The following is a 24,772-nucleotide window of genomic DNA, read 5'->3' on the forward strand; positions in this document are numbered from 1 at the left end:
CAGCGGTGGGTCAGCTGTAACTACAGGGCCTGACTATGGTTGGAGTCCTGGCAGAAGACTCAGATCCCTGTAAGGAGCATGTGCGATGCTTCATTACCGTAGTACGGCCTGTTGAATGCGTATGTTTGATTTTTCTGAGAAATGTAATGCATAATCCTCCGTGTAGCCTATATAATTTCGTTTGAGTGAACCATAGGGCACGCACCTTAGGTGGAACGATCCCCTGAGCATCCAGAGGTGCAATAACGAATGCCAGATTCTTAAAGCTACGTCGTTGTTAGGGCGTTTTTGTCGTTTCCGGTTTTGCTGACAGGTATACCCAGCGCCACAAGAAAGAAGTCTTTCGGGGCCGAGGATCGACACCAAGCATAGCCGCCGGCAGCACCGCGGCCCCCGGCGGCTCGGGAGGGCAGGCAGGCGCTGCCAAGGGGCCGGGCGAGGCCCAGCGCTCCCCGCAGGCCCCGCCCGCTGGCGGCCCGGCCCCGCTGGCGGCCCGGCCCCGGCCCCGGCCCCGGCTCCGGCTCCGGCTCCTCCTGGGGCGGGGCCGCCGGCAGCGGAGCGGCTGCGGGGTCTCATGGCGCCGCTGAGGGACTGCCAGGTGAGAGCCGGCCTGAGGCGGAGCGGGACGGCGGGCGCCCTGCCTGGCCGCCCGGCCTGGCCCCGCCGCAGCGACCGAGCGCGGGGGCTGTGGCCGCTCTGCCCGTGGGCCCGGGCCCTGCCCCTGCCCCGCCCCTGCCCCTGCCGGGCGCCCAGGGCCGGCGGGTGCGCGCCCTTGCCGTTGGGCCGGCGGGCCGGCGGGCCGTTGGGCCGGCGGGCGGGGAGAGGGGCTGCTGGCGGCGCTGGGTCTGTGCAGGGAGAGGAGCCGAGCCGGCTGAGGCTGGCGGGAGGGCGCCACTGGCGGGGCTCCTGTTGTCGCTCGTCTCCTTCAGCCCGTTACCGGCCGGGTTTCAGGTGGGGTGAGGCTGCCGTTGGGGTTTGCAAATGGCGACGAGGCCTCGCAGCCTTCCCTTCGAGCGGGGAAGCCACCCCGTGCCTGCGCAGGCTGAGTAATTGCTGTGCTTTCTTCCCGCTGAAGGTGGTTCTCCCGGTTGCTCCTTTTGTTGTCGTTTTGTAGTTAATTAGGCAGGGGGAGGTAAAAAAAGAAGTCTTGAAGGTCTTCTCAGAGTGTCATAGGTTCATGAGCGCCAGAGCTCTGGAGAAACGGAGGACGTGCTACGAGCAGCCCTCAGGAAAAAAACAAACCCTACAGATAGTCACCGGATCTCGGGACTAAAGTCATAGCAGGAGAATGGTCAGGGCTTTGTGGCGAGAAGCGGTTAGAAGAGCCACGGCGACGGCATTGTCTCCAAGACGCATCACAAAGAAGGTTCCGCACCTGGAACTGGCGAGGAGGATTATGGGAAATGAGCGTAACAGAACTCAATGGTCGCCATACTGTGAAGGGTAACTGGTAGTTTACCTTCTGGTGGTAACCCTCCGCTCTGAGTTTTACCTACTCGCTCTCCTTGTCCCGTGGGTTTCTTCAGTCACAGTGTGATCCCTGAGTACAGACACGCCCCAAGACGAGTGTTCCAAGCAGCCTGGGCAGGACTGCTTGTGTAGGGCCCAGAGGACAAGGGTTACTGGCTCTTCTGTGCTCCCAGTAGCTCTTTGGTGCTTGGTTGACAGCAATAATTGGGTTTGGAGCAGCTCTGGTATGTCTCTGAGGAGTCAGCAGCTGTTACAGCGTTAGTTCTCTGCAGCCCATTGTCCTGGCGTGCTAACAGGAGGAGCAGTGGCATAACGTGATGGGATGCATCCTCCTGCTGCCATCCTCCTGTTGCCAGAGTGGGAGTCTTGCAGTGAGCTGTGAGTTATGTGGGCTGTAGCCTTGGCAGAGCAGAGGCTTTCTAGAGTGGGTCGAAGCAGCATGTACCTCAACTAGATCAGCAGAGTCCTTAGTGATGGGTGCAGGCCTTCCTAACCCTTGGTCTGCTGTTTTGTTCAGATGCTTATGCACAGACCTTTTTGTTCCTATGAATCTTAGCATTGACAAGTCTCAGAATGGGATGACATTTTCTATTTGGCAAGTACCTTGAGCTGTTGTGCAAAATCGGCGGTGGCAAAGAGAGCTGCTTGAAATGGAGCTTGTTTCTGATGACTGGTGATGAAGGTGGTTCCTGGCCTCTTTTGCAGGGTACCTTGAAAGGCAGCAGGCCTTACCTCACTACCCTCCTGACTTTTCTCTTTGCGCTGTTTCTGGATGTAGTATGAATGGTGAAAAACCCGTGCAATTTTATCTTCAGGTCTAGCCTTTCAGGCTTGTAGTTTTGAACACTCTAGTGCTTGAGCCGTTGGAACGTGAGCCTTTAATCCAATCACAGTGGGAAAGTTTTAGGACATATTGACAAAGATGTCTTTGCCTGGTGACTTAAAATTTTTGACAGTTGGGTCATTAGAGCTCGGGAATACATTAAATTGTGAAATGAGACACAAGCTGAATTCTTGCAGCATCCACAAGGACTAGTCCCCCATTAGGAGGAGTCTGAATTGGCTTGCCCCCGGTCTGTTTTTATGTGATGCTGTACATTCTGTGTGCTGGCATAAAAGTGATGTTGAAGTGATTGGGGCAGCTCCTCAAATGTGTGTATGCTTAAACAGAGATGTATATGGTGTGCTGAATGTAAATGTGCTTGAGAAGCTCACAGTCTTAGAAGCAGTGATGGATGCAGTGTAGGAATGCTGAGTGGAGAGTACTTAGTAGAAATAAACCCAAGCGTTGTTCTAAATACCTGAATGGGTTACCAAGGGAAGCACCTCGGCTTGTGAGATGACTGGCTTTGTGGTTGTGTGGCCATCCCGTGGGGGAGAAGAGGCCTGCAAGCCACAGGAGATGACATGCCTGTTGCTGTAGGCACCCACATGAGCAAGTTAAGCATTTTGAAATAGGCATTGGATTTTTGATTTTGTCACCAGAGTTACTTAGGAGAGCAGTCATGGAGACAACCGTGGAACAGGGTGCTGTAGCTGCTGCAGCTTAATTCCACCATTGAGTGAACTGTGCGTCTGCCTAATGAACTCTTTTTGCTCTCCAGCAGTCAGCAAGGAGATGTGGCACCTTGGTCAGTGTTACGTAGCTTGTTAAGAAACTATGGCAGCCTGATTCTGTTTTGCCTTTTAGCTTTATCAAATGGCCATGTTCTTGCTTTTTGTAAGGCTTGTGTACCAATCTGTGGTCCAGCCTCTTTGTTGATTTAAGTCCAGTGGCCTGGTTAGTGGACTTGCTCTGCCAGGCTGTTTGGCCTGCAAGTTGCTTAAGGTGTTGATTTCAGTTATAAAAGAACGGGATTTTATTTAACCGTATCTCTACTTCACACGAGGTGTGTCTGCAGCAGTTGGGACTAGCCTAAAGGTGAGTTGTAGTGAATTAAGAATGGGTCTCATTAGGAGATGTGTAGCCCATCAAGACCTTCTGTTACACTTTATAATTTTGTGCTCCTTTATTCCCACTGCTAGCCCCAACTAACTGAGTCTTCAGATGTAATACAACTGAACAAAAGGTTTGTGTGTCTGCCTGCATTGTCCTTTCAGCTTTTCTGTTTTTTTTCTTTTTCTTTTTTTGTTTAAAAAGCATAGTTGAAGAAAATGTCAGAACACCATCAATTTGAGAATCTGTTGATGTAGTCTGGAAAACGAGTGTGTAAAATGGGCGGGTTTGTATCTGCTTATTGTGCAGGCCTGGCAGGATGCTGGACTTGTCCTGTCCACGACTAGCAATGAAGCCTGTAAGCTCTTCGATGCTGCGCTGACGCAGGTATGACCAGGGGGAAGTAAGAAAATGTGATTTGAAGGGACTTGTGCCTGAAACAACCTTTGCTGTAGCTGATGTTTAAATTTCTTATCAACTGGGAGAGCGTCCAAGTCAGGCTGCCACAGGACTTCAGCCATCAGCAGGCAGCAGAAAACCCTGGTGGCAGAGGGCTATGCCGGATGCTGCAGCTGCGAGGAAACCTCAGCCAGCATGCTCATCCTACCTGACACTGAAGAGGCAACCAGTCGATATAAACTGCGCAGAAGTCCAGTTCTGTTGGTGGCCAAACTATGTTAAAGAAGATAACAGCTTTTCTGTTTCCCTACTACGCAAACCCTATGTGAAGGCAATGTTTGTCTTTTAGTCATTTGCCTTGCTTACTTTTGAATTTTAAATGCCTGGGAGAACAGAAAGAAGCTCAATGTCATCAGGGATTCCTCGACCCTCTCTCTCTGTCTCTGTTACAGTACGCCACCTGGACCAGTAATGAGAGCCTTGGAGGTATTGAGGGACGTCTCTCCAAGTTAAAAGCAGCAGATCCTAATTTTAGTGAGTATAACCTTTAATTCCGAGCATGGAAAGTGCTGGATAATACTTGGTGTCGTGGTGTTTAACTTTGTTTACGCAAGGGGAAGGTGGTGGCTTACAGAATTCTGTAAAACTTCAGACTCTAGCAGGCTGGGATGATTTTGTGTGGTTTTTTCTTCTCTTCTGAAACCTTTTAAAATGGCTATCATGACAAGCCTCTAAGAACTTTAGGCTTATGAGACTTTTTGGACCCCTGTGTCTACAAGACAATCGTGCTTAAAATAAACAGCTCCCCTCATGTTTCTGTAGAGATGACTAATGCTGTACAGCTCAACCTGTAATGTGCTGTTTTCCGTAGCAATGGGACATGTCATTGCTAATGGTTTGGAGCTGATTGGCACTGGAAGTTTGGTGCGGCTCAGCAGAGAGCTGGACAGTGCGATGAGAACAATGATGATGCTTTCAATATCACAGCCACTGACTGAGCGGGAGAAGCTTCATGTAGCAGCGTTGGACATGTTTGCTAGTGGGTAAGTCCCCTGTCACCCCACTTAAATATCTGTGATGAGTTTTAGGTACCGCAGGTGGAAACAGTAGTAGGTGATAGTGTTTCCTGACATTAGGTGACATGTAGCAAAGGATCAGGGTGAGGTGTCAGTGGTTGTTCTTGCATTTCTCTCTCCATACTGTAATCACCATGACTATCCCAGACGCGAGGCCTGCTGAGAAGAGATTAACCACTGATCTGTTGTATTTTTTTTACTACCGTTTTTAACAGTACCGGCAGGCCGTGCCCATCGCAGCCAGGAGCCACGGGCTGGAGGCCGGTGAGCCAGGCTATCCCATCAGCCGTAAGGCTCCCCATAAACTCTCCGCATGGCGAAGAAAATGCAAGATTTAAACAAAATAAAGAAAAAAAGAACAATTCTGCGGTCTGCCTGTGATCAAAGTGAACGACCTGGAGGATGCCCCCAGCTTTATGAGTAAGAAATTGGGGGGTTGACCAAGCTGACCAGTCTTCCCAATTGACCTGGACATCTTCCCCTCGCTGGCGGCTAGTGTGCGGGCACGGCTTTACAGCGGAGAAGCCGACTAATCCCCTCGCAGGCCATGAAGCAGGATTGTGGAGACCACGGTTTATTTATGAACATAAATAAATAAACTTTGACAGGCAAATATTTCAAGATAAAGGTGGTCGTGAATACTAAACCTTTTCTTGTTCATATGAGAAGATAAACCATTTTTCTTCCATTTATTTTTCTGATCTTGAGCCCTGAATGTCGCTGGTGTCTTCTCTCAGTCTTCCCGTAGAGTTCACTGTGGAAAAGGTCAAGTTCGCTGGTTCTGGATGTTTTACAGATCAGAAGATAAAATATCCTCTGAGCCTTTGCAATACAAAAGTAACAACTGGTGCTTCCTCAGGTGGTTCTTCTGTGGATAACTGGCTAGCTGAAAAGGGTCACATAGACATAGTCCAGCTGGCTGGACAAAAATGCACATGGCTCTCAGCTTATCTGAAGTAAAGCAAAATACACTGTCTTTGGCTGTCGTTACACAGTAACAGGAAGATCGCGATGGGAAAAGAATGTTGCAGGTGGGAACAGATAACTACAGAAGAGAAACAACGGGTGGGCTTGGTATTTAGGCAACTAACCCATAATGAGCTTAACTTTTGTAATATGTATGAGCTAATTATAACAAGGCATAAAAGGTGACTGTAAGGCACAATAAATGAAGTCTGCTGATCACTCATATTGAGTGACTGTGTCTTCCCTCCGTCACGACATTCTTCATATACGGGTTGTTTCACATCTCCATAGGCAGACATAACAACAGCTTGGAAAAGACTGATCAATACATAGGTCATCGCCAACATGAAAGAGGCTAGGAAAAAAAAAACATCCAGCAACTTGGATGAAAATGCAGTATCTCTGAAAGCTGAGATGCAGGAGAATATGGTCTGAGCTGAGTGAATCGTGCTATTGTAATTCCATTCATGCTGCCCAAAGACAAGGTAGCCAAAAGCCATAAATACAAAGAAGTAAACCACCACCATGAGAGCCATTGAGGACATTCCAGGAAGGGCTGCCAAGATACATCTTCGTGCCGGGGGCACGCCATAAAAGAAGTGACGATATTTCAGAGTTTTCAAAATGACAAAAAATGCTAAAAAGCCCATAGTAATCCTTAACATGTGATCTAAATGAGCAACTGCATGAAAAGGAATGAAATCGTTTGGGTGAAGTAAGTAAAAGTTCACTGTATCAGCTCCCACTTTGAACTTCATGACCTTTAAAATAACAAGGAACAGGAATACTAATTTTAAGCTGAAGTTTATCGTATTGGAAATGTTTTTAATGTAATCAGTTTTTTCCTGGCCTATGATGTGAAGCTCTTCTGCAATGTAAATGAGCATAAAGGCAAGAACAATTACAAACACAAACATTTGAGCTTTAGTTTGCTGATGAAAAATGGGGAGTGCAAAAGAGTGTGCTGACAAACTTGGTTTTATGATCCCCAAATGAGACATCTCAAATATGACCGAGATGGTGCAAAAGAGGTCTGCATCTGAGTTAAATGTAGTTAGTTCGATGATCACCGCCCACGTCTTTTCATCAAGCCAGTTGCTCTGTTGCAGAGCATCCAGCCTTGTTGTTGAATTAGATCTTCCTTCTTCAGGGAAAAAGTAAAACGTGTATCCTGCTGGTCCATTTGTGTGCAAATTTCCATATGAATAATACATCCATGGAGTCCTGTTTCGCTGGTAAGTGAATGCACCGTCACTGCTGGCATCCTTGGAAACAGACGGGTTGGCAACCTTTGTCCAAGTGCCAGCGGAGTCACCTTTCTCTGGTATGTCATGGCCGTATTTGCGAAGACAGTGGCTTTCACTGATCACAGAGTTATTTGCAAAGCTGAGAGGATGGGAACATTTTTTCTCGGTACCTTCAGCCCGCAGTTGCCTCATCCTAGGCAAACCAATGATTTTGGACCAGCTCTCGGGAAGGAAGGTTGGCTGAATGTCACTGTGGATCAAAGGCAAGAATGAGTCTTTCACCCACACATAGATATGTTCTAGCTTATCTACACTGGCGAGTCATGGAGAGAATTGGTTATGGATGAACTGGTTGTAGTGGAAACTGTTGGCGTTCTCAGTGGAATAGGCAAAATTTAACAGCAGTGTTAAAAAGGCAAGATGACTGATGAAACTTTTGGCAAAAGTAAATGCCTTGCCTTTAATTTTTGCCCTTTTCAGCATGTTTGCAATTTCATCAGCATCTAAAGGTTTATACTGCTTGCTGCCTCTGAGTTTAGCAAGTTTCCGGTGCTTCTCTCTCATCTCATCAGCCTTCATCATTTCTGTAGCCAGCTTCTTCTCATAACACTTTTCATGAGTTAACCATGCGATGTTTTCACAGTATTTTGGATGAATTGTACTCATAGCTGAGAAAAAGAATATTTTTAGAATTGCAAGGAAAACGGTCTCAATATAGGAGATTGCAGATGCTAAAAGCCACTCTAGTGAGGTCTGATAGCCGTAAGACAAACCATAGGACACAATGAAAAACGATGATAGCCCACTTATAGCTGTAAGTAGTGCGCACAAGACATAGTTGCACCACCAACAAAAAGCTATGCGTGGTCTCTTGCGAAAGAGCATGAAGGCACTGCTTAGTGGCTTGCTTTCTTTCTGAAAGTTGCCCCCTTCTTCTGTGTAATTATTACTAAAATTGGACTCTGATGGTGGCCTCCTCTGGCAGGCCTTAGCCATTGGAGGGGAATTTGTGGTTCTTGTCTGCTCCTCTGTTCCAATTCCATTTGCGTCTCTTTCAGAAACTGTGCGATTACTCCACTTTGGGGGATCTCCCTCGCTTCTTGTCTTTCCGGAACATGACAGGCTCTGTGAGTTCCTGGGACCAGGAAGGTTTTCCAGCAGATGAATATTCGTCAGTTGTGCCGAAGTTTCTGGAAGGTACAATTTTTGCAAACTTTCCTCCGAGTTCTTCAGATTTCCAGACAGGAGGGGTGAATTTGCCTTTGGTTCCGTCTGAGCCACACCACGAGGAGAAGCTTTCTTCTGGGAATACTTCAGTAAGGCAATTATAATAATTTCCACAGGTTTGGTAATCAAAACACATTCAATTCCTACTGTTATTGCTTTCAAATACTGCAGGTATATTGGAGATTCTTCATCCTTGTCAGCATTAAAGAACATAATGCCAACAAGCAAGTTCGATAATAATACTGCTAAACAGGCAGACAGACGTTGGAGCCTGCTGAAAGTGTCACTGGCAACGGCAGAAAAAATGGAGATCCACAGATGGCCCTCTTTCAGGCTGTTGGCAAAATGAATAGAAAAATAGTCGATTCTGAGCAGAGGTGTCTTGGGGTCTGTGACGGCAAATGTCCTTTCTAGTACATGATCACTCTTGTCAAGAGAGAGCCATTTCCGGCACATGAAGAACCAGGTCTTCCTGGTGGACATATCCTCAACTTTGGCTCTGCTTAAGAACCAGCTTGGGGATGGGCCCTTGTTATTATGCCAGACCCTGAAGGAAGAAATCTCTCCCAAGTCTTTCTTAGTAGTCAACAGAAAGCAATCGGTGCTTCCTCGTTGGAAAGATGGAAAATGTGGGTGCCGTAAACAATGGACATCACTCCTGCCATTCTGGCTGATGAGCTGAAGAAAGACATCTGCTGTGGTTCCAGCTTCCCAGTGACTGCCTGTGTATAAAGTGACTAAATATCTGCCCTTATCAAAGGGGTCGTTGTCCGGCAGAACGATAATCTTGTCTTTCCTGTCCCTCTCAGCCCTGTCTTTTCTCACGGCCCAGAGGCACAAAAGAAAATAGACGGCAAAAATGAAGAGCACCGTTAATAATGTGACTGGGTTTTGAGGTATATCTGCTATCAGGATTTTTCCCAGATCTATTGCGTTGGGCGTAGCTATTACTTTGGCTGCCAGGAACCTGATGTCATATGTGGACGCCTTTGACGCAGCGTGAACTGTCAGACTTCTGCGACTCTGCTTCATTTTGCAGACACAGTGTACCCTCTGCCAGTCAGTCAAGGAGCCAAGCCTGCACACGTCTTCTCTCCACAGACTTTGAACCCCGTCCAGAAATAAGCACTGATCACTAAAAACATGTATGCTCACCAGCCTCTGCGTTCGATACCTTACAACATACGATGTCAGCAAGACAACGGAGATGTTGTGAGGGTCTGTACCGCTTCCTTGAGCTGTGGTTGTCAACAGTGACTCTGGAAGACAGATCATATAGGGAGCCTTAATGTTACAGTCAGTGCTAGCGGTCTCATTTTCACTTGCCACTGTTGGCATGTTGTGAAAAGCAGCAAACGAGGCTGTGGGATGAGCGTGAGTGACGCTGGTGCCTGTAAATACTAGCACCTTGAAAGTAACTTGTAATTTTGTCAGGATCTGGATGTATATGCTCTTAGTGTTTCTGTTGACTTCAAAACTAAATCCTCCAGTTGTGTAAGTTTGTGTTTTATCGGGTCCCATTGCTAACTGAAAAGTTGAAGTTTCCTTCTCTTTCCTAGCAACAGTAATTTCTGCTCCTTCAGGCGTGATCCCCAGTAGATCTCCATTAGCCTTGCTCTCTGCCATTTTAAACCCCAAGACCATTGTTTTGATTTCTGATGTGTGACCTAACCAAGGGAAAGGGTTCTCGTCGAACTCAAAAAGAGCAGTGGATATCACGGCATCATGCGGCAATCCCGAATAATTTCCCTTTCTCAGTGATAGATAAAAGCAATTCCTGCAGGTGTTGCTGGTAGAGAAAGCATTTGCAATGTTCCAGGTTTCCTCTTTCTTCAGCGTGATGTTCCAGTGTTTTGTTTCCATTCGAGTCTCTGTTTCTCCAGGGACTTTGCCCTGGAAAACTATGTCCATTAAATTTTCCATGATGGAGAAGGCTTGTTTAACTCCATTTACGTTGACGTTCCTGCAATGCAGAAGAGCAGCTCTCAGGATGTTGGACAAGCATCTTAGTATTCCACTGGTCTGAATTTCTGCCTCCTCAGACCAACGGCTCTCATTCCTCTGTATCTTCAGCACTCCCGTCACCTCTGTCAGTTTCCTAATGGCAAGATCTTGTGATCTAATATTCACTTCCTCAGCTTCCTTTGTGGCTTGAGAAAGAGAAGCAACTACTTGGTTGATTTCCATTGTGCTCTCAACTGAAATATTCAGGGCTGTTTTAACCAGGTTTTCCCGAAACTGAGCCTTAGGGAGGTGGCGAGCTGGTGCTGCTTTAATATAGTTTAAGACTGAGGCTACCAGATAAGCCAAATAACCTGCTCTAATATAATCTCCAGTCTGGAGATAAGATGTCATCGGTGCACTTAAACCGCTTACTGAGGCCAGCAGTTCATGATATACAACAGCTAGTGGTCGACTGTTAATTGGGTTCCGCACACGGACATATAAACTCACTTGGGTAAATGCCCCAAGGGAATCACAGACTTGAACACAAAGTGTCAAGGTGTACTTCTGAGAGGGCACTCCAACTGGGAGAAGAGATGGAGGAGTTTTAGGCTGATAACCAAAGTACAGAATTGTGCCAAATGTATTTTCTGCCACAGAAGTTATTTTGGTAGTTTTGGGTACATCGGAAGCTACTATCACTTTATATGTCAGAGGTAAATCGCTGTCAGAAAATCCACTGCACTGAACAACAAATTTTGTCAGAAAGGCTGTGCCCTGGTGTGGGTTGATGGTACACTTGCCAGCCCTAGGAGGAGAATTTACCTTAAATGCATGTCTGTAGACTGAGGACCTACCATCCCAAGTAGTTACTTTGAATAGAAGTACGTAGAGTCGATGTGCAGTCTTTGTAAAAGTCAGAGCCCGTATAGACAGGTAAGCCCCAGACCTCCCTGTTGAGGTTCTGGAAGACCAGTCAAAGCTAATTTCTGTAGAGTTTTCTAAAAAAAGGGACCAGTAGTAGACTGGCTGGCTATTTCTTCTACAGTTCAGGCATTTTCCAGCCAAGGTAAATCTCTCTGTTGGAATTAGGGTGCTACCACAGTTTTCCAGGCATGCCACATCCAGAAGGAGCGGGGAGCCAGGCTGCACATCTACAGTTTGGTCAGCATAACTCTTCCTTCCATCCTTTTGAATCACTAGACGGAAGTAGTATAAAGCATTTCCTGGGAGGGATTCTGGTGGCATTGCTTGAACTGGACCTGAGGATGTTAACCATTTCAAATCCCTCTGGGATGGATGGCAGCTTTTTCCCGGGCTGACTTTCATGATTTTATAGTCTGACACCTCTTTAGTGCAGTACCAAGTAAATGTGATTCCCTGTAGTCCTTCCTGTGAATCAGGATCATGGGATGCGGAACCATCAAGAGTCCAATTATCAGAAAATCCTACTGTGCGGAACATACCTCCTGCAATATTTGCCACTAGATCAGTGCTTTCGATCTGAACATAAACTTTATCTGAGCCTCTGAGAACTGTTGTGGTCCTAATTGGGGTTATTGCAACAGTGAAATAAAAGAGATACAACCCGTAATCTAAAGTAAAACTGGGAACAGTTAAGTGTATCATTTCTATGCCATGCATCAAGGAAGAGTTTAGTGGTTTTGTCCAGTCTGGAATAGTTGTTGTGTCCTGAACAGGATAGATTCGCCATAGGGGCTTGATAGATATACCAACGTTACAATCTACTAGCAATCTGACAAAGAGGTAAAAAGATGTGCTCCTTTTCTGGCGCAAGACAGATGTATGAAGAACAGGTTTCTGAATCTGCACTGTGTCTATGTAACAGGCTTCTTTCTGGGAAGACACTGGTGCTTTTATTGTTTTTGCAGCATAGCTGTTGACTCTGACTCTTAAAGGAGCTGGTGTAGGTGCAGTTCTGGTACCGTTCACCTTTGCCACAAACCCCGTGTATTTCTCTGCATCAAAGGGTAAAGCAGAGCGACGGACAAACCGTTTGGCATTTCTTCCATGATTGTTGTACGTGTCCGTGCTGTTCTGGAGAAGGTGGTCTTTTTCAAGGTCTCTTTCTGCCAGAGACCTAAACAAAGTCTTCTTCTGATTCATGTAAAGATACATACTGAATTTGTACCGCTGGAAGGCCACAAACTCTATGGAGAATAACTTGTGTTGGTAGAGCACAGCATGTGCGTAAGGGCCGTCTGTGGAAACAGGGCTACTGTTCTCTTTGGTTGTGTAAAACATTCCGTGGTTGTACCTGAAAATGCAAGTGCTGCTGTCGGTCTTCCCTGGTTGAAGGTAGACATGGGTGGGAGTCGCTCTGCCTGCAGTTAGGCTCAGGGTACCACTGAGTAGATGTAATTCTCCCATCAATTCTTCAGACCTCTTTCCATCAACATGGAAGTAAATTCTGGCCACCACTATCTCACTCAGGCTCTGAGGCTGGGGAATAGCACAGAAGTTGCTCGGCAGACTAAATGAACTGCAGAAACAGAGCCAACCTCCTACAGCCTGCGTGTCTACCACCAGTCTGTAGGCCAGTGTCCTTGGGCTAAGGGGCTGAACCTTCCTGGAAAGGCTGAGGGGCTGTTGAGAAACGCTAAGGAGCTTGGAGCTGATGCTGAGGACATGCAGCAAGTCAGGCTTTACCTTGAGATGGAGGCTAAGGCTTATGCAAGGCATCTGCTCAATGCTGACTGAAGCAACGTGGAGCCCCTGATGCCTATAGCACATGGTCAAGCTATAGCTGTAGCAGGTGGCACAAGTCTGTTGCAACTTGGCTGATGGGTAGATAGCAGGCAGTGGTGTGTCTTGGTGCTCACTGTGGGGAAGGAGGAGGCTAGATGGTCTGCCTCCCTGGCTGCTGAATTTCTGCCAGCTGGCACTCTTGAGGCGTGCACACCAGCCCCGCTCTGCTGGCTGCCACACATGGATCAGGTGAGTTTGCGGCCAAAGCACAAACAGTCGCATATCCTTCCCAGACATCTTGACGCTCACGTGGTGGTGAAAGCACTTGGGTACAGTGCATGATGCAGATGAGCATTGCACTGTAAGCGCTGTGCAGCCGAGCAGCTGGAGGAGAAGGCAGACCGCTGCCGTTGAGGCCCACAGCGGAGGTGGGCGCACTGCTGCTGGAGCGTGGGCTGCAGGAGGCCAGTGGCTGGCACGTCCCAGTGGCTGGGGCCGCTCTCCAGGGGAACCAGAACCTCCTCCCGGCACCGCTGGCAAGCACGGTCTCGAGCTGTGGAAACAGCAGAACGCATGTGGGTTACCTTTGTAACTGTGTTTCTTTTACAGTCTGTTTTAGCTTTGTGGCTCTGTTGTTTGTTTGGGTGTAATGGCTATGGAGAGACTGCTAACCAACCCTGCCTATGCAATTTTATGCTAAGAGGGTTGCAGATTATCTGAAAGTTTTACTGAATCTTTCTATATTTTGTGTTTGTGAGACAGTTAGCTATAGGAGCGTTCTGATTTTTAGGAGTTAACCTCCGTGTTAGAATGAGGTTAGCACTTCTTAACCAATGACGGACGAGTTCCTATGCTGCTTGTTATCCGGGACTGTGTGACTTGAAGTCCCTATTCTATGAAGTCCCCATAATAACCTTACTCTCTAGACCATAACCAGAGCACGTAGGTTCTGTTGCATACGTATAGGATAAGTTATTGGACAGCTTGACAAGGCCGATACCTAGCCGTCCAACTTGGCAACAAAACTTACTTTTGTAATACTAAAAAGCACACCCGCAGGTCAAGAGGACCCTTGCCCAGGTGAAGACCCTTCCCCTGCGCAAGCCTAGTAACAGAAGAGGATGACACACTGACGAGCGAGGGGAAGCACGCAGCCGACTCAATATGGGTGATAAAGCAAGCTTCGATTTATTACGGCGCGATTATGTCTTATATACAGTTCCAGTTAATTATGCCTACTAGTCATCTGCTGATTGGCTAAGCTCTAAAGGGTTACATTTTCATACGTCCTCCTACTTGCGGTTTCTGCGGATGGCTAGCTACATATTTTTTTTCCTCTCTTGTCTACGCGAATTCCTCAAAGTTATTTACAACATTAGGCACAAGGTCAGTGTTTTTCTCAGCTTCCTTATCAGCATGCCTCAGCATAGCTGCAAGGCCTGCTTCAGCTAACTTACGCTAACTTTGTTTCACAAAGATCTTTAAGGGAGTCATGGCCATGATCACACAGCCATTCTGCAACAACACACCACATATTATAATTATATGCAAATTGCCAACCAGTCATTGTAACTGGGAGCGTATGACCTTGTAATTTTGTGTATAAATGTAACAGTGCAATCTGCACAGGTGCGCTCGATTTATGGAGATGCCACCGAGCACCCAGTGCTGCAGTGAAGGAGGGCCTGCTTCTTAATACTGCATTGGTGTTAAGAGGTTTGATTCCCGACTTCGGTGACGAGAGGGAAAGAAAATCGTTTGACGCTCAGAGTCAGTGAGGAGCCTGTTGTATAGGGAGCTAATGAAACAGGCTTGGACTCTCCTTGGGCTCTGCATATAGGGGAACTAAATGAAGGCTCAGCGGTGGGTCAGCTGTAACTACAGGGCCTGACTATGGTTGGAGTCCTGGCAGAAGACTCAGATCCCTGTAAGGAGCATGTGCGATGCTTCATTACCGTAGTACGGCCTGTTGAATGAGTATGTTTGATTTTTCTGAGAAATGTAATGCATAATCCTCCGTGTAGCCTATATAATTTCGTTTGAGTGAACCATAGGGCACGCACCTTAGGTGGAACGATCCCCTGAGCATCCAGAGGTGCAATAACGAATGCCAGATTCTTAAAGCTACGTCGTTGTTAGGGCGTTTTTGTCGTTTCCGGTTTTGCTGACAGGTATACCCAGCGCCACAAGAAAGAAGTCTTTCGGGGCCGAGGATCGACACCAAGCATAGCCGCCGGCAGCACCGCGGCCCCCGGCGGCTCGGGAGGGCAGGCAGGCGCTGCCAAGGGGCCGGGCGAGGCCCAGCGCTCCCCGCAGGCCCCGCCCGCTGGCGGCCCGGCCCCGCTGGCGGCCCGGCCCCGGCCCCGGCCCCGGCCCCGGCTCCGGCTCCTCCTGGGGCGGGGCCGCCGGCAGCGGAGCGGCTGCGGGGTCTCATGGCGCCGCTGAGGGACTGCCAGGTGAGGGCCGGCCTGAGGCGGAGCGGGACGGCGGGCGCCTGCCTGGCCGCCCGGCCTGGCCCCGCCGCAGCGACCGAGCGCGGGGGCTGTGGCCGCTCTGCCCGTGGGCCCGGGCCCTGCCCCTGCCCCGCCCCTGCCCCTGCCGGGCGCCCAGGGCCGGCGGGTGCGCGCCCTTGCCGTTGGGCCGGCGGGCCGGCGGGCCGTTGGGCCGGCGGGCGGGGAGAGGGGCTGCTGGCGGCGCTGGGTCTGTGCAGGGAGAGGAGCCGAGCCGGCTGAGGCTGGCGGGAGGGCGCCACTGGCGGGGCTCCTGTTGTCGCTCGTCTCCTTCAGCCCGTTACCGGCCGGGTTTCAGGTGGGGTGAGGCTGCCGTTGGGGTTTGCAAATGGCGACGAGGCCTCGCAGCCTTCCCTTCGAGCGGGGAAGCCACCCCGTGCCTGCGCAGGCTGAGTAATTGCTGTGCTTTCTTCCCGCTGAAGGTGGTTCTCCCGGTTGCTCCTTTTGTTGTCGTTTTGTAGTTAATTAGGCAGGGGGAGGTAAAAAAAGAAGTCTTGAAAGTCTTCTCAGAGTGTCATAGGTTCATGAGCGCCAGAGCTCTGGAGAAACGGAGGACGTGCTACGAGCAGCCCTCAGGAAAAAAACAAACCCTACAGATAGTCACCGGATCTCGGGACTAAAGTCGTAGCAGGAGAATGGTCAGGGCTTTGTGGCGAGAAGCGGTTAGAAGAGCCACGGCGACGGCATTGTCTCCAAGACGCATCACAAAGAAGGTTCCGCACCTGGAACTGGCGAGGAGGATTATGGGAAATGAGCGTAACAGAACTCAATGGTCGCCATGCTGTGAAGGGTAACTGGTAGTTTACCTTCTGGTGGTAACCCTCCGCTCTGAGTTTTACCTACTCGCTCTCCTTGTCCCGTGGGTTTCTTCAGTCACAGTGTGATCCCTGAGTACAGACACGCCCCAAGACGAGTGTTCCAAGCAGCCTGGGCAGGACTGCTTGTGTAGGGCCCAGAGGACAAGGGTTACTGGCTCTTCTGTGCTCCCAGTAGCTCTTTGGTGCTTGGTTGACAGCAATAATTGGGTTTGGAGCAGCTCTGGTATGTCTCTGAGGAGTCAGCAGCTGTTACAGCGTTAGTTCTCTGCAGCCCATTGTCCTGGCGTGCTAACAGGAGGAGCAGTGGCATAACGTGATGGGATGCATCCTCCTGCTGCCATCCTCCTGTTGCCAGAGTGGGAGTCTTGCAGTGAGCTGTGAGTTATGTGGGCTGTAGCCTTGGCAGAGCAGAGGCTTTCTAGAGTGGGTCGAAGCAGCATGTACCTCAACTAGATCAGCAGAGTCCTTAGTGATGGGTGCAGGCCTTCCTAACCCTTGGTCTGCTGTTTTGTTCAGATGCTTATGCACAGACCTTTTTGTTCCTATGAATCTTAGCATTGACAAGTCTCAGAATGGGATGACATTTTCTATTTGGCAAGTACCTTGAGCTGTTGTGCAAAATCGGCGGTGGCAAAGAGAGCTGCTTGAAATGGAGCTTGTTTCTGATGACTGGTGATGAAGGTGGTTCCTGGCCTCTTTTGCAGGGTACCTTGAAAGGCAGCAGGCCTTACCTCACTACCCTCCTGACTTTTCTCTTTGCGCTGTTTCTGGATGTAGTATGAATGGTGAAAAACCCGTGCAATTTTATCTTCAGGTCTAGCCTTTCAGGCTTGTAGTTTTGAACACTCTAGTGCTTGAGCCGTTGGAACGTGAGCCTTTAATCCAATCACAGTGGGAAAGTTTTAGGACATATTGACAAAGATGTCTTTGCCTGGTGACTTAAAATTTTTGACAGTTGGGTCATTAGAGCTCGGGAATACATTAAATTGTGAAATGAGACACAAGCTGAATTCTTGCAGCATCCACAAGGACTAGTCCCCCATTAGGAGGAGTCTGAATTGGCTTGCCCCCGGTCTGTTTTTATGTGATGCTGTACATTCTGTGTGCTGGCATAAAAGTGATGTTGAAGTGATTGGGGCAGCTCCTCAAATGTGTGTATGCTTAAACAGAGATGTATATGGTGTGCTGAATGTAAATGTGCTTGAGAAGCTCACAGTCTTAGAAGCAGTGATGGATGCAGTGTAGGAATGCTGAGTGGAGAGTACTTAGTAGAAATAAACCCAAGCGTTGTTCTAAATACCTGAATGGGTTACCAAGGGAAGCACCTCGGCTTGTGAGATGACTGGCTTTGTGGTTGTGTGGCCATCCCGTGGGGGAGAAGAGGCCTGCAAGCCACAGGAGATGACATGCCTGTTTGCTGTAGGCACCCACATGAGCAAGTTAAGCATTTTGAAATAGGCATTGGATTTTTGATTTTGTCACCAGAGTTACTTAGGAGAGCAGTCATGGAGACAACCGTGGAACAGGGTGCTGTAGCTGCTGCAGCTTAATTCCACCATTGAGTGAACTGTGCGTCTGCCTAATGAACTCTTTTTGCTCTCCAGCAGTCAGCAAGGAGATGTGGCACCTTGGTCAGTGTTACGTAGCTTGTTAAGAAACTATGGCAGCCTGATTCTGTTTTGCCTTTTAGCTTTATCAAATGGCCATGTTCTTGCTTTTTGTAAGGCTTGTGTACCAATCTGTGGTCCAGCCTCTTTGTTGATTTAAGTCCAGTGGCCTGGTTAGTGGACTTGCTCTGCCAGGCTGTTTGGCCTGCAAGTTGCTTAAGGTGTTGATTTCAGTTATAAAAGAACGGGATTTTATTTAACCGTATCTCTACTTCACACGAGGTGTGTTTGCAGCAGCTGGGACTAGCCTAAAGGTGAGTTGTAGTGAATTAAGAATGGGTCTCATTAGGAGATGTGTAGCCCATCAAGACCTTCTGTTACACTTTATAATTTTGTGCTCCTTTATTCCCACTGCTAGCCCCAACTAACTGAGTCTTCAGATGTAATACAACTGAACAAAAGGTTTGTGTGTCTGCCTGCATTGTCCTTTCAGCTTTTCTGTTTTTTTTCTTTTTCTTTTTTTGTTTAAAAAGCATAGTTGAAGAAAATGTCAGAACACCATCAATTTGAGAATCTGTTGATGTAGTCTGGAAAACGAGTGTGTAAAATGGGCGGGTTTGTATCTGCTTATTGTGCAGGCCTGGCAGGATGCTGGACTTGTCCTGTCCACGACTAGCAATGAAGCCTGTAAGCTCTTCGATGCTGCGCTGACGCAGGTATGACCAGGGGGAAGTAAGAAAATGTGATTTGAAGGGACTTGTGCCTGAAACAACCTTTGCTGTAGCTGATGTTTAAATTTCTTATCAACTGGGAGAGCGTCCAAGTCAGGCTGCCACAGGACTTCAGCCATCAGCAGGCAGCAGAAAACCCTGGTGGCAGAGGGCTATGCCGGATGCTGCAGCTGCGAGGAAACCTCAGCCAGCATGCTCATCCTACCTGACACTGAAGAGGCAACCAGTCGATATAAACTGCGCAGAAGTCCAGTTCTGTTGGTGGCCAAACTATGTTAAAGAAGATAACAGCTTTTCTGTTTCCCTACTACGCAAACCCTATGTGAAGGCAATGTTTGTCTTTTAGTCATTTGCCTTGCTTACTTTTGAATTTTAAATGCCTGGGAGAACAGAAAGAAGCTCAATGTCATCAGGGATTCCTCGACCCTCTCTCTCTGTCTCTGTTACAGTACGCCACCTGGACCAGTAATGAGAGCCTTGGAGGTATTGAGGGACGTCTCTCCAAGTTAAAAGCAGCAGATCCTAATTTTAGTGAGTATAACCTTTAATTCCGAGCATGGAAAGTGCTGGATAATACTTGGTGTCGTGGTGTTTAACTTTGTTTACGCAAGGGGAAGGTGGTGGCTTACAGAATTCTGTAAAACTTCAGACTCTAGCAGGCTGGGATGATTTTGTGTGGTTTTTTCTTCTCTTCTGAAACCTTTTAAAATGGCTATCATGACAAGCCTCTAAGAACTTTAGGCTTATGAGACTTTTTGGACCCCTGTGTCTACAAGACAATCGTGCTTAAAATAAACAGCTCCCCTCATGTTTCTGTAGAGATGACTAATGCTGTACAGCTCAACCTGTAATGTGCTGTTTTCCGTAGCAATGGGACATGTCATTGCTAATGGTTTGGAGCTGATTGGCACTGGAAGTTCGGTGCGGCTCAGCAAAGAGCTGGACAGTGCGATGAGAACAATGATGACGCTTTCAATATCACAGCCACTGACTGAGCGGGAGAAGCTTCATGTAGCAGCGTTGGACATGTTTGCTAGTGGGTAAGTCCCCTGTCACCCCACTTAAATATCTGTGATGAGTTTTAGGTACCGCAGGTGGAAACAGTAGTAGGTGGTAGTGTTTCCTGACATTAGGTGACATGTAGCAAAGGATCAGGGTGAGGTGTCAGTGGTTGTTCTTGCATTTCTCTCTCCATACTGTAATCACCATGACTAGTTAGTGAACAGCACTGTAGGAGGGGAAATGCTCTATTGCCACCACTTCATATCATTAAGCACTCTGTGTTTTAAATATGTCATAGATCCATTAGTGGAAAATTTGGTTTAGAACTAGTAACCTAAATATTTGACTACAGTAGGGTCCAGTATATTATAACACAAACTGGGATTCATAGAAGTAAAGCTACAGACGTCCTGTCTGTTGTCTCCTTGTGTCAAAAATTATTTTCGTTTGAAAATAAAGGCATAACAAAGTGTCCAAAGTGCTGTAGAAACTCACTGTTCCATGTAATGTGATGAATTTATGTGCACTGCAGAAAGTATGGGCTAATGTTTCAGTTTCATGATTTCTTTGTCAGACAAGTATGGATTTACCTCCTCTATTTCTTAGCAAAAGGAAGGAGGAAGCTACTGAAGCTTAGTTGTTACTGTTTGTGTAATGCCCACTAGAGGATAGGGAAGGTGTCTTTGTGCATGTAAAGTTAGATTAATAATGGTAGGCCTCTGTAAAAACTCTTCAGCCCTGTAGAAGAATCTTCAGATTTATGGTTTGAGCTTGTTTCATTTTCCTTGTGTGTTTACAGTGACTTCTTGTGACCGAATGATGTTTCTTTCAAAGGTTTCCTGCAAGGTGCTCAGTGAAGATAATGCCATGCCATTATTACTTTAAAAAGACTAAGAAACGGCTTCAAGAGGAAAAAAAATGTCATTTGATGTTGAATTTTCTGTTTTTCAGAATAGCATGAGCTTAGAACTAACAGTAGAGGAAGGTATGTGTGCCTTCTCTCAGCAATCAACATAATTCTTTTATTTCTAGCCAGCTTCCAAAAGCTTGCATTCTATGGGAACAGATTCTGCAGAGCCACCCAACTGACCTGCTAGCCCTCAAATTTTCCCAGGACACTTACTTCTACCTGGGATATCACATACAGATGAGAGATTCTGTTGCCCGAGTTTATCCTTTCTGGACACCTGATATTCCACTAAGCAGGTAGGTCGTCCTTAATTTTGAAAATTGCCTTTTAGCTGGTGTGCAAGTACTTTGTGGTTTTGAAGTTCCAAAACATCTAAACAGGATCTGTTAGAAACAGGCAGGTAGACAAAATCAAGGGCGTAGAAGTAGATCAAACCTAATCACAGCTAGAACATCTCTCCTGTATCCCTGTTGACACTGTTTTTGAGGGTTATTTTGTGAGCGAACCGTGGCTCAATCAGTAAATTTTGCTGTCAGATACAGCACGTGGCATATACCACAGAGGATAAAATCACGTCCTCACTGAGGGCAGTGGCAAAACTCCTTGGGACTTTTATGGGTCCAGTTTTTCACTTGGGGCTCACCTTGTGGGTGATGGAGCACATCAGTGGAAGGAAGAAAGGAGTTGTAATTTGGAATACCAAAGTGTAGTTCTAAAATAAAATTTTGGGATATACCATAACAGCTAGTGCAGCAAAGACTGACAGGAAGGCGGTGCTTCTAAAATTTTTTTAGTTCAGTCATGGAAGTTTCAGTTTCCCAAAATGACTGCATCAGGTGTATGTGTAAGAGCCTATAACATCCCTAATTTTCCTTTATGTTGGGCCTTTATGGCTTAATGGGCATGCTGTACAACCAGTTTTAAAGGGCCACTTCACATAAAAGTACTCTCCTATGATTTTGTGGAAAATGCACAGAACGCTATGCTCGTGTTGCCTTTGAGATAGATGCTCAGGTAGCTTTGGTGACAGCATTATCTTGCATCTAGCCTTCTAATTCTGCATCTTGCAGCTATTACGGAGATCAGTAGATTGTTCTGTGCAACTCTTAATTCTAGTTTATCCAAAGATGTAAATGCCGGTTCTCAAAACACAGTGTGCATCTCATTACTGTTTCCTATGCTGGTGTCTCTGGGCCTCTCATTTCCTCTTAGAACTAGCTAGCTGTTCTGTATTCAGCAAGCTGGAACCCTTGTTGTAACTTGCATTATAAGGACTGTTTTGAGTTAAATGCTGTTCCTAGTATGTTTTTCAGTCCTAGATTAAATCTAGTTCTAACTGGACGATGTGTTATTTTTCCCCTTTTGCTTAGCTACGTGAAAGGCTACTACTCTTTTGGACTCATGGAAACAAACTTTTTTGATCGTGCTGAGAAGGTTGCTCGTGAGGTAAACTGCTTGCTATGGGTGCTAAAAGGTTTTATAATTCTAAAACATGGTCCCTGTCTCTGAGCGGTGATTTGTGTGAATGCCATGAACTGACTCTGTCCATCATTCCAGTTGTTAGTAGAAAGCTCGACATGGAGAGGCTCACAGAGTTTCCTAAGAGGCTGTTGGTGACTGTTCCTTAGAAAGATTCCCACGTCTATGATATACCATGGCAGTTTCATCTTGACTGTATTTCCTTCGCTTACTTATGAGCGTGCCTTGTCAGATGGTGTCAGAACACCCCTATAAAATCCATATATTACCACATCTGCAGTTTCCTCCACATATAATAGGCTGTTTACTGCTGTTAAAGAATGTTGGATTGGTTTGAGGTAATCTGCTTTTGACAGTCCATTCTGTTTGGGTTCCCCCCTCCCTTTTTTTGCCAGATGCTTGTTTCTGTATTGTACACAGTGTTCCTGGGGATCAGTATTAGCCGTGCTGTTTCCTTTTGATGAAGATAGTAATGATGCTTGACTTTCTCCAGTCCTCAGGATTATCCTTGTCCTGCAGAAGTCTCAGATACACTTAATCTCTAATGGGTGTTTTTCTCAGACTTGTTACATCATTTTGCTGACAGTGGCAACAAAGACTAAGCACTGCCATTTAACATTTGCTAGGTTAATGACTAACCTCCCAAAATGCCTAAAACCTGCTGGGAGGAGTTGGAGGAAGGAAGAGGAATTTGCTGAATACTCAGAGCTGACCACGTTCTTGAAGAAGAAATGATTACCTGCAAGGCACTATATCATGGAACATACTGTGCCTATGTATGCAATTCTTTCATGGCTGCTGTTGACACATGTTTGTGAAATAAAATGTTGTTTGATAATCTTCATCAAAGCCTACATTTTAAAGTGTTTTGCAGGTGTTCATCTCTACACAGTAGAAGCTGGGAAGTGAAGTCAGTCAGTAAACATTGTCTTCCTTTTCTGTCCAAATCAAACTTCCTGGTTGTGGTTAGTTGGGATGGTCCAGGGATGTACTTAACCTGCAGCAAGTAGTCTTTTCTTTCTATATCAGCAGTGATAAATATTGCTATTTGCAAGTTCATAAGCTTCATCATGTTTTCTCTTTTTTAACTTGCAGGCTTTGGCTATAAATCAGACAGATGCATGGTCTGTTCATACTATAGCTCACATAAATGAAATGAAAGCAGACGTGAAGAAAGGGTTAGAATTTATGAAAGAAACAGAAACCAACTGGAAGGTAAACATTCTTGTAGCATCTCTGAAAAAGCTCCTTCTAGGTTTTCTTGGATCTCCTGCAGCCAAGTTCTTGATTCCTCTGCATGCAGTTCCTTCCTATCTGTGGACATGTTGCAGGCAATGAGAAGTTTACGTATTGGAAGAAACCATCACTTGAGGTGCTGTTGCTATCGATGTTACTTTTGAAGCAAGAGACAGGGAAAAATTGCGTATTATAAGGGGTATATACTGTGGACCACTGTTAAGTCATCATTGCTACAACTGCTGAGGTTACAAAAATGGTAAACATGCCTGTAGGCCAGGATTCATACAAAGGCTGTCCTCTCACACTGCCTTATTTTAGCTAGTGTGTGGTTTGTCTGTGTGTGTGTAGTTTCTTTTTCCTGGTGGAGCTGATTAGGTATTTTACATCTCATAAAGACATGGCCGTGGTGGTCAGGTGAAACAACAGATGTGAAAATTGTGATTTACTGCAATGTGATTTATATATATGTGATGTGTTGTGTGGTTATAAAAGTCAAATGACCAGTGCTATTTTCACAAGCTTTTTGCTTAGACTAAGATGGTCACTAAGAGTCAGTTGAGGAGCCTGACTAAATCTCTTCACAGGAACCTAACTGAGGTGTGAAATGCTATGGTCAAATGGAATGTTTTAGAAGACTCATAAAATACATGTTTGCTTCTGGATGGGGAAGGATTTTTAAAGGTCAACAGTAAAGAAAAGATAAATGATGCTTTGGTCTCTTTTCTCGTATACTGAAGTTGCTTTATATATCCAATATATTTGAGTATCTCTCAGAGTATTGAATAGGTTAATTAGGCTATCCTATGGTCCTTCGCTGTAAGTGAAGCTTAATTTTTATTTGTGTTGGACACCATGTGTTTTCCCAATGGTTAAGTATGTTCTGTTTAGAGCAGAAAGCTGTGACCTTTGAATTTGTTACAGCCCACATGAGTCTGTTTTAAGAGTCTTCTGAGCTGACCATTCCACCTCACCCAAAGAACAAGGCTGGATCATGGGACTAGAATGCCTTTTTGTTTTGCATGTGTTTAAATTTAGCATTCAGATACTGCTAGGAAGTGCAGACAGAAAGCCCTTGCTTGAGGTTCATATCTGTCATTTCCCAAAAAGCATTTTGTCCTTGAATATATTAGTTTTATTAAAACAGTGATGCAGGGGACTGACAGTTTAGGTGATGACTTAAAACCCCCAACAGGTGACTTTTGGATCGTTAAGCTCTGTTTCTTAAAATAATTGCGTGCCTCTGTAATTTATACCCTTTATCCAAATTAAAAAAAGTGCAAGATCAGTAAGTAGAACTGACTAATGTACCTTCATGCCTGCCCCAGAATAGTTAGGGTTTGTAGTAGCTGGCATTATCATAATGATAATGTGCATAATCACTTCCTTTGTGCAGTAGTTTTTATTGTAAACATCTTGAAGGTGAAGTGTTAAACTCTAAGCATATGAAAATAAGCAGGTCTCTCTAAGGGCTTTAATAGAAATGCTTGTATTTGGCCTGGTAA

At 46.4% G+C, this 24,772-nt stretch overlaps 3 protein-coding genes across 4 annotated transcripts in view; 2 read left to right on the forward strand and 1 right to left on the reverse strand.

The window, feature by feature from the left end:
• On the forward strand, positions 1 to 6,301 carry LOC129784791 (tetratricopeptide repeat protein 38-like). Of its 2 annotated transcripts, XM_055808871.1 has the most exons (5): positions 300 to 598; positions 3,716 to 3,793; positions 4,258 to 4,339; positions 4,677 to 4,848; positions 5,097 to 6,073. In XM_055808871.1, exons 1-5 carry the CDS (start codon positions 575 to 577, stop codon positions 5,260 to 5,262), a joined length of 522 nt encoding a protein of 173 aa, XP_055664846.1. In that variant the 5' UTR covers positions 300 to 574; the 3' UTR covers positions 5,263 to 6,073. The 2 variants fall into 2 exon arrangements, with proteins under 2 accessions (XP_055664847.1, XP_055664846.1); XM_055808872.1 differs by lacking the exon at positions 3,716 to 3,793 and having other exon boundaries at positions 1 to 598; positions 5,097 to 6,301.
• LOC129784765 (polycystin family receptor for egg jelly-like) lies at positions 5,539 to 15,202 on the reverse strand. The gene is given in 4 exon segments (XM_055808645.1): positions 5,539 to 5,696; positions 5,699 to 5,746; positions 6,104 to 13,574; positions 15,152 to 15,202. Coding segments are annotated over 4 exon segments (7,728 nt in total).
• The window catches only part of LOC101923130 (tetratricopeptide repeat protein 38), a 20,332-nt gene continuing 10,724 nt past the window's right edge, over positions 15,165 to 24,772 (forward strand). Inside the window, exons 1-7 of the mRNA XM_055808870.1 lie at positions 15,165 to 15,430; positions 18,548 to 18,625; positions 19,090 to 19,171; positions 19,509 to 19,680; positions 20,675 to 20,848; positions 21,923 to 21,998; positions 23,127 to 23,246. Coding sequence (XP_055664845.1) covers positions 15,407 to 15,430; positions 18,548 to 18,625; positions 19,090 to 19,171; positions 19,509 to 19,680; positions 20,675 to 20,848; positions 21,923 to 21,998; positions 23,127 to 23,246 — 726 coding nt within the window. The 5' untranslated portion in view covers positions 15,165 to 15,406. The remainder of the gene's footprint in view (positions 15,431 to 18,547; positions 18,626 to 19,089; positions 19,172 to 19,508; positions 19,681 to 20,674; positions 20,849 to 21,922; positions 21,999 to 23,126; positions 23,247 to 24,772) is intronic.

Source organism: Falco peregrinus, chromosome 6 (genome assembly GCF_023634155.1).
Source record: "Falco peregrinus isolate bFalPer1 chromosome 6, bFalPer1.pri, whole genome shotgun sequence".
NCBI classification, from domain to species: Eukaryota; Metazoa; Chordata; class Aves; order Falconiformes; family Falconidae; genus Falco; species Falco peregrinus.